Raw genomic sequence first — 9,014 nt, 5'->3', positions numbered from 1 at the left:
AGAAATTTACAAATCGTCGAATCTAAAAAGTCTTTCAACCCAACTCAACCCAACCTAGGGGTATTCATGGGTTGGGTTGAGTTGGGTTGGGTAGAAAGACTTTTTAAACCCAACCCAATTGTTCGGGTGGTAAATTTCTTCAACCTAAATAACCCTTATTAAAAAATGAACCCAACCCAACCCAACCATGAAATATTTGGGTTGGGTTGGTTCGGGTTAATCGGGTCATATTTAAAATTTTATTTTAAAAAGAAACAAAATGTAAATATGTAAAAATCTAATTTAATTATCTTCATATATTGAATTAAGATTAACTACTCAACTTCAATTTATATAGTGAAAATTTTCTTTCCGAAGTGCAAAGAAACCACTGTTGAAGAATAAATTATTTTAAAAATGAAATTAAATAAAATTAAAATCAATATATGTATAAATAATTGTGTTATGAGTAACAAAAAAAAATATATTTTAAAATTAATAATAAATTCGGGTGGATTCGGATTGGTTTGGGTTATATTAGGTGAACCAACTCAACCCATAAAATTTTCATTTATTTGAATCCAACCTAACTCAAACCGCACGAATTGGATTGGATTGATCGGTTTTTTCGGATCATCTAGTTTTTTGAACATCCCTAACCCAACCTATGAACACCTCTAAATTGGGATGAGGAATTTGAATAGTGTACGGCAACGTTCATCAGTTATTACATTTCATGAATTAGAATTTGAACAAACGGACGTTTTAGTTCAAAGTCATTATTATAAAAATTAAATTTGGTATTATTTGAATTTTAAAAGAATGGTAACGGTTTAACTTTTAAGAATTGTAAGTAATAAAATTGTAACTGTTTTAAAATAATAATAAAATAACTTAGTACATGATTTTATTTAATTTTTTTATTCTTTATAACCGAACTACATGATTTAAAGTATTATATACGTCCTTTTTGGCATTCATTAGTTTTACAAAATAAATTAATTAGTTTTGTCATATATTTAGAATTAAGATAAATATTGTAATGGCATATTTGTAATTCACTGGATAAAGTAGTCTACAAATATTTTTCAAAGATCTAGCATTTTAGTATGATATAGATTAATCATTGGGTCAGGTAAAGGTTGAGTGCGTTTTTCAGTCTAGATTTTTGTATTAACACTTCTTATCATCCTTGATGAGGAGGCTAGATTATAATTATTATGTTTTCTTTATTGCTTGTTTGTGGAAAAAATAATAATAATTAAAAAAAATCCTTTTTTGTCCCTAAATTTTAGGTCTAATTTTCGTTTAGTCTCCCAATTTCAAAATATTACATATTTAGTTCTTAAGTTTTGAGTTTGATTTTAATTTAGTCCTTAGGTTTCAAAATGCTAGACATTTGAATTTTGCTTCAATTTGATCCCTATGTCTCGCATTTTACACTTTTAACCTCAACTTATCACTAAATACTCATTTTCTCTCTTTTGGAGTTAATTTATGTTAATAAATGAAAATCATTAGAAGAAATATAATTAATTGAGTTTCACTATTTTTATCAATTTTAAAATTAAATTTAAAATTTCACTTCTAATTAATTTTAATTAATTAATAGAAATTGATGTCAATAATGGAAAGTAAATATCAAATTGAGGTTAAAAATGTAAAATTTTGAAATCCATGAACCAAATTAAAACAAAACTCAAATCTCAAAAGTAAAATTGTAACACTTTGAAATTTAGGGACTAAATTAAAATAAAATTCAAAACTCTAAATTAAAACAAAATTCAAAACTTAAGAACTAAATGTGTAATATTTTAAAATGTAGGAATTAAATAGAAATTAGAATAAAAATTTAGGGAAAAAAATATATTATTCGTTAATAATAATAAAGAAAATACTTAATAAGGAAAACGTGTTAGGTTGGCTTAGTGTATATATCGCTCCTCAAAATTTAATTACATTTTGTAAATAGAATTAAAGAAAGAAAAAAAAAAAGAAATAGAAAAAGAAAAAGCCCTTTTATTTATTTATTTTTTCTCTCCTTTGACCCTAAATAGAGAGAGACCAGTTGAAGTAGACGGTGGGTCCTGCTCCTGGTGTTGACCACTCGCCTTCCTTCCCCTTCCCTTTCTCTTTCTGTGTCTGCCTTTAAAACCAAACGACGGTATTTGTCCTCTGTATTTAAAATCATGTAAGAAGGCCTCACAGACTCGCAACATAAATTTCATTTTTTTTTTACTGGAAATAATTATTTTTAATGAAATTCGAGTGAAGAACAAAAAACCAAGTTTTTGTTTTTGTTTTTAATTCTTTTATTTGGTGGGTAGTATATAGCATTCTGATTTTCCTCCTTGATTTTTCCTACCGAAGAACAACAACAAATGGGGATCGGTTCTGAGGAGGCGATCCGGCAGCTCCGAGCTTTGATGGATCAGGGTTAGCTTCTAATTTTTCTTTCTTCTTCTCTACTCTTTTAGCTTCTGCTTTTTTAAGCACCTGTTTGATTTTTCTCTCTCTTCCTCTCTCTTTCCCCCCCTTTTTCTCTTTGGTATTTTGTTTAATGCCAGTTGAGGAGCGATTGAAGTGGGCTTTTCAGGTTCGCATTCTCTTTGTCCTCTGTTTTTGTGTCCGATCTGTGTGTTTTCTACCAATTTCAACTTTCAACTGCTTCATTGTTTCTTTGTTTCTTATTCTTTTGAGTTTGTTTATTGTTCTTGAAGTGGGTTTCTGTTTTTTCCCCTAATTCCATGTATTTTAAGAAAGGGAAGGTCAAATGTTCATTTTCTGGACTCTGTTTGTTGACCCCAAGTTACAATCTTCATTGGTTGGGATTTATTGTTTTGAGGGATCGGTGAGTTAAAAGTTGGAAATTATTTGAAGGGTTCTTTGTAGAAATGAATCCAATAAGCTAATTTTCTGATATTTAAGAAGTTTGAAGCTATATTGTGGGGAGGAGACTTGTCGGCTAGGTCTAATCAGCAATTTGCTGACCTTGTTGACATTTGATTTGGGATTGTTTTGGCTACTCATGAGATTAGTTGATCTCTTCCCAGTTGATTCTGAGTAGTTTAACGCTATCTTTTTGGGGTGCAACAATATTTGAGGGTGGGCGTAAGAAGCTCTGACCTCTTGGTCGAAAGTCTATGCCTACACCAGTTGAGCTTTGCTCAGTTGGTGAGCAGCTTAATGCAATTAGAAGTGAATTTTGCTATGTGGAACTATTTAAGTCATTCATGTGAAAGATTCTAGGGAAATTAGGTTTGGGTGAATTATGGGATTGAACACAACCTGTTAACGAGTCTGAACTTATCCAGTTTTAAGTGGATTTAGTATGTGATTAGCCTGTTCTTCTCCTCTCATATTTATTCATTTCTCAGGTTGACTACTGTGTGCTTATTTAGCTATTTTTATTCAGTACCAACAGCTCTTGATGATCTCTATGTATGGTTGCAGAATGTTCATCAAGGCTATCTAACCGAAACTTTGGAGCGATTTCTTAAGGCGCGGGAATGGAACGTTAGCAAAGCGCACAAAATGGTTGGACATGATTTACTAATATTCTTAAAGTACTGATCCATATGTCATGCTTATCTTGATGTATCCTATCTGATGTTGCAGTTGGTAGATTGTTTAAAATGGCGAGTAGACAATGAAATCGATATGATGTTAACGGTAAGTATTTATTCTGCTTAGCCCTCAAGCTTTCTGCATGGTCAATTGTCCCCTGAGTTCTTGTTGTATCTATTCATTGCTCTTTCTATACAGAAACCTATCATTCCTGTCGATGTTTACAGAGCGGTTCGTGATTCTCAGCTCATAGGACTTTCGGGTTATTCAAGAGAGGTGTGTACTATGTATATCCTTCAAAGTGGTGGAATTTAGGTTTTGGTTCTGGAAACTTACTTATTGTTGCATTCCTTCAAGATCTTGCTAAGAGTAAGAGCTACATGTTCAATTTATTTAAAAGTAGTGAAAACGACCAAACCGACTATGAGGGAAACTTTATACAATCTAGCACATTTTGTCCTTGCTCTTTCTTTCTTTTCCTTTCCATATCAATACCTGTTTTCTTTCGACCAGGGCCTACCAGTCTTTGCCATTGGTGTGGGACTCAGCACATTTGATAAAGCATCTGTGAGTACTGTTGTGGAAAATGATCTTCTCCACATTTATGAATTGTCATTTTAAGTTTTTATTCCTCTTGCTTCTGTTACAGGTTAATTACTATGTGCAGTCACACATTCAAATCAATGAATATCGGGATCGCGTAATCTTGGTGAGCTTTAGAGTTATGGACCCATGTTTCTCATCTTTGTTTCCTTAGGCACTGTGTTGACCTTTTAACTCTCTGTAGCCTTCTGCATCAAAAAAGTATGGGCGACCTATTACGACTTGTGTGAAGGTATTAGACATGACTGGTTTAAAACTGTCAGCGCTGAGCCAAATCAAGGTAAAAACATCTTAACATCTAACAGAGTTTAATTTCTTATTCGAAATGATGATTCAGAGTTCGAACATAACTCTTTTTGACTACCTGATTCTTTCCTTTATTTTTTGGTGGAACTTGTGAGTTCTTCCATATTCAGCTCTATTTGTACTTGTGTTTTGCAGTTGTTGACAATCATATCAACCATTGACGACTTGAACTATCCAGAGAAGACGAATACATATTTCATAGTAAATGTCCCTTACATATTTTCATCTTGTTGGAAGGTAAGTGTAGATGTGTATATATATATATATGTATAATCCCAAAAATTATACTTCTAAGTTTTTAACAGAACTTCTCTGAATTGATAACTTGAAGATATTTCTATATCCTGTTAAACACAAAAGGTATCTCATGTTTGCCTTTAATTTGTAACCCCTGCAGGTTGTTAAGCCTCTGTTGCAGGAAAGGACCAGGAAAAAAATTCAAGTTTTATCAGGTAGTGGAAGAGATGAACTGCTGAAGGTAAGTTGATTTTGATTATTTGTCCCGAAAGCATTAGGTATAAATTGAATCCAAACTTGATCAATGATGAAATAAATATAATATCCTCTTCAAAAACCAATCTAGAAGAATGTCTAAAATTTAACTAATATATAACTGAAAATTCAACCAACAAAATACCTAAAATTTAATAGCCAAATGGAGCTAACCAGGTAATCAAACGACTAACAAAGTGCTCTAAGACAACTCCAAAACATAAACACAACCATTAATGGTCTCCTTGCCACCAAAACCACAAATCTCCTAAATAGCAGCAACTCAAACCAAGAGAGATTGATTTTTTTGAGTTCAACAATTAGGGTGGAAGATTATTAACTTTTGGAATAATGTTAGGTACCTTAAACTCTAAGAGATTGACATCATTAATAAGATTTAAACTTTAAGGTTATTTGATTCACCCAAGTACATAGTTTAAATTTGAACACTTGTAAATGGTCGTAAATAGTTGAAACTACCATAAGTAATCTCATCTACCAACAAAAGCTAGCAAACCAAGCTACAATTCTACTCAGCTTGTAACTTATGTAAGATGGATTTAGTTTTTATGAAAGTGAACTGAGTTCGAATTATATACCACCTGTGTGATTCGATGTCTTTGATTAATTCTTGTTCAATGACAAGGTCGACTTTTATGCTTCATGTAGATAATGGATTATTCATCAGTACCACACTTCTGCAAAAGAGAAGGCTCTGGATCATCGCGTCATTCATCTGATGGAGCTGAAAATTGCTACTCTTTGGACCATCCCTTTCATCAACAACTCTACAACCATATCAAGGAGCAAGCTGTTCAGGAATCTTCAAGACCGATCAAACAAGGATCTGTTCATGTGAGTCTACCTGAACCAGGTGCAGAAGGAACTGAAATCGTCAAAACCATTGAGTTAGAGTTGCACAAGTACGGGAACGGGAACGGGAATGCGAACGGATTATCGAACTCGCTAGGTAGCCTGAAAATTTGAAGAGTGAGGTTATAGAGATGATGATGCCTTCAGCTTGAAGCAACATAAGCTCACTCTTCATTTCGTCAAGATATTGAAGGCTGCTGAGCTGAAAGTTCATATTGGAAGCCCTGCTAATGGTATTACACAAAATGACTAATGCACTACTCATTTGCAGTTGGCAATAGTTCCCAAGAAATCCACATATAAGAAAATATATTGTATGTAATTTTACATATAGGCTAGCTAAGCAGTCAAGTTCCTTCCTAGCTAGATAAGGCAATGTACTTGTCCTCTAGTCACTGTTCTTTAGTTAACTTCTTGCTGCACAAGCCATTTCATATTTACTGAAATGCTATTGCCTACTAAATTTCTAGGTATCTAATAATATAATAAATATTTTCTTATTATCAATAGCTTTTATTTACATGAAGTACATTTTTTTAACAGTTTTCGCATCAAAATAAGATATTTTACTGTAATTGTCCCCCATTGTGTTATTGGGCATAAATTCAGTTGTTTGCAACTTGAGTAGAACATGAAGCTTCATTTTTCTTTGATGGGTTCTCTTTCTTTCTCCCCACCCCTTTAGAATCGAGAATATAATTTGCTTAAATTTGCACCTGCAATGTTCTTTCGTTTTACAGCCATTGATTGATGTCTGAATGTACATAGTTGCTCAAGCTTATCGAGAGATAAAAGTTGAGGTTTAATGCTTAAATCTATGCCACCCATTTTAATGATGGCAAAATGTGACTGGCTTCCATTCCAAGAAGAACCCAACGTTTTAGATCATCCAACAAGATGCTCTGATTATCTGGTTTAGCTTTAGATTCTGAAGCAACTTTGACCCCTTTTAGAGTTCTAATCCTACTTCTGTAGTACTTTTGGTTTCGAAATCTAAAAGTAAATATGTCCAGAAGTAACTTGAGGTGCCACCTTCTCTTCCTCCTGACGCCATCGCCGGAGTTCACCTTCGACCACAATTTTTGCTGTCTCTGCCATCTCTGCACCCTTTAATGCCATTTCTGTTGCTATCTTGATCTCCTCAATTGCTTTTAAGTTGGCCTCTAGCTTCTTCGTTACTTCACTTTGCCTAGCATTGATTACCTCCACCTCGGCAATGCTGTTTGCCTCCTCCTTTTCTGCTAGCATTTTGGATTCTCTGACCTTTCTACTCAATGATTCGAACTCGTCTACTGTCAGTTTGATTTGCGAAGTAGGCTCTGAACCTTCACCAGAATCATCTTTATGTTTTCCAGACATACTCTTCATTTCCTCAAGGGCTTTCTTCTCTGCTTCTTTTGCTTCTTCAGCCTCTTTCTGTACAATCTGCAGTTTGATCTCTGCTTCCTCTATGAAGCTTCTGCTAGCTTCAGCATCTCGCTTAAGCTTGGCGGCTTCTCCCTTCATCTGTTCAGCTTCTTGCCTTGAAGCTTCAGCTTCAGCTTGAAGTTGTTGGAGCTTCAAAATCTGCTCTCTTTTGGCATCTAACAACTTCTCTTCTTCATCAAGTTTTATATTCAGTTCCTCTCTCTCCCTCTTCACATTCTCCACTTCCAGTCTCAATGAACTAACTAAGATCCTTAGGGAGCTTTCTTCTTCAGAAATTTTCTGCAAAGTCCTTGTAGCTTCGTTGAGCTCAACAGTAAGAGCTCTCACAGTATCCATTTCAGAAGCATGAACCTCCTTCATCTTTTCTTGCAAAACCTCGATCTCTGCAGTCGTTTCTTTAAGCTTTTCCTCAAGAGAAATGGTCAGCTCGGGATCGATTTCTTTCTGAAGAATCGCCAAATTCCTCTCTGCCTCTTCCTTGGCAGTCTTGTACTCATTGAAACGTGCTTCTTTCTCTGCCAGAATCTTAACCTGCTCCTGTTGTGCCTCCATGGAAACATGCTTAAGTTGTTCAATCGACTGATGCATTGCAGCAATTTGCTTCGATAGTTCAACCAACCGGTCGCCGTTGAGATTCGCTGATCGTTGCGCCTCGGCAGCAAGCTGGAATGCAGCCAATTTTGCCTCCAATGCTGCATCGAAATCTTGTCGGATCTTCGTTAACTCCTGCTTGGAAGCATCAAGTTCGGCGACAGTGATCGTGTACTCATTTCTTGCGTAGTCAAGCTCCTGTTTCCAAGCGCAACCACCACCTCCACTGATCTCCTCTGATTTGGCAACCTCAAGCTTCTTGGCTTGGACCTTGACAACCTCAGCAGCATCCATAGCAGATTTCATGGACTGATTGACAGAGCAGAGCTTGGCTGTGAGATCTTCCTGCGTCTGTTTGGCCTTCTCGAGCTCAGAAAGTGCTCTGGATTTCGTGGATTCAGAACTCTGGAGCTGTTGCTTGATCTTGCTGAGCTCTTTCTGAGCCAACAAAAGCTGTGTTTCCTTTTCCAATACATTCTGTTTGAATGATGAGAAAAAAAAAAAAAAGAAATCTTTCAAGGTTCCATCTTGGAATCAATGCTTTCTTCTTCCTATTCTAAAAACCTATTTTGTATTTCTTTTTTATATATATAAAAAAACATAAAACTAAAAATGAAATAGTTATTCCACCAAATTTAGAAAGAAAGAAAAAAAAAATTAAAAATACCTCAGAAGAAAGTTGTTTGGTTCTTTTAATGGTGCGTTTGTCCTTGGAAGAGACAGCAACTTCTCCAAACAAACTAACAGCAGCTTTCACAGATTGAAATGGTGCTCTTGTGTCTATCTCTCCGACCTCCGCCTTTGGCGACCCTTTCTGTGGATCTTTTATACGAATGTTTGCCATTCTTTTATTTTTATATCTATATCTATATCTATATTTACCCTTTTTGAGATCTCGTAACCTGTAAAATCATTTCACCAATCCTATCCTAACAAAAGTAATGATAAGGAATATTTAGAACATCAATTTATAAAGTATGGAAAATTATTCATGATAGAGAAGAAAAATCTCACCAATATTTATAGTGATCTTCTTCTGTCCGTTGCTCAATCCATTCTTAGTGTTTTTTTTTTTTTTTAATCAAAAGAACACTCTTAAGCTTTCAATATGTGGTTTAGATTCTCAATGTAGGTGTAGATAACACCTTGTTACAATAAGAAACTCATTATAAATA

At 34.6% G+C, this 9,014-nt stretch overlaps 2 protein-coding genes across 3 annotated transcripts; one reads left to right on the top strand and one right to left on the bottom strand.

Annotated features, from left to right (window-relative positions):
• Positions 1 to 2,153: 2,153 nt before the first annotated feature.
• LOC120083399 (phosphatidylinositol/phosphatidylcholine transfer protein SFH11-like) lies at positions 2,154 to 6,323 on the top strand. Of its 2 annotated transcripts, XM_039039151.1 has the most exons (11): positions 2,154 to 2,415; positions 2,547 to 2,575; positions 3,433 to 3,516; positions 3,598 to 3,651; positions 3,745 to 3,822; positions 4,060 to 4,113; positions 4,196 to 4,255; positions 4,334 to 4,429; positions 4,591 to 4,692; positions 4,853 to 4,933; positions 5,617 to 6,323. In XM_039039151.1, exons 1-11 carry the CDS (start codon positions 2,361 to 2,363, stop codon positions 5,932 to 5,934), a joined length of 1,011 nt encoding a protein of 336 aa, XP_038895079.1. In that variant the 5' UTR covers positions 2,154 to 2,360; the 3' UTR covers positions 5,935 to 6,323. The 2 variants fall into 2 exon arrangements, with proteins under 2 accessions (XP_038895079.1, XP_038895080.1); XM_039039152.1 differs by lacking the exon at positions 2,547 to 2,575.
• Positions 6,324 to 6,473: 150 nt separating this feature from the next.
• Positions 6,474 to 8,728, bottom strand: LOC120083398 (WEB family protein At1g12150-like). The gene is made up of 2 exons (XM_039039150.1): positions 8,507 to 8,728; positions 6,474 to 8,316 (listed from the first exon to the last, which is right to left on the bottom strand). The coding sequence occupies exons 1-2, from the start codon at positions 8,681 to 8,683 to the stop codon at positions 6,814 to 6,816; spliced, it is 1,680 nt and encodes a 559-aa protein (XP_038895078.1). The 5' UTR covers positions 8,684 to 8,728; the 3' UTR covers positions 6,474 to 6,813.
• Positions 8,729 to 9,014: the final 286 nt, after the last annotated feature.

This window comes from Benincasa hispida, chromosome 8 (genome assembly GCF_009727055.1).
Source record: "Benincasa hispida cultivar B227 chromosome 8, ASM972705v1, whole genome shotgun sequence".
NCBI classification, from domain to species: Eukaryota; Viridiplantae; Streptophyta; class Magnoliopsida; order Cucurbitales; family Cucurbitaceae; genus Benincasa; species Benincasa hispida.
This window is presented reverse-complemented; position numbering and strand designations above follow the sequence as displayed.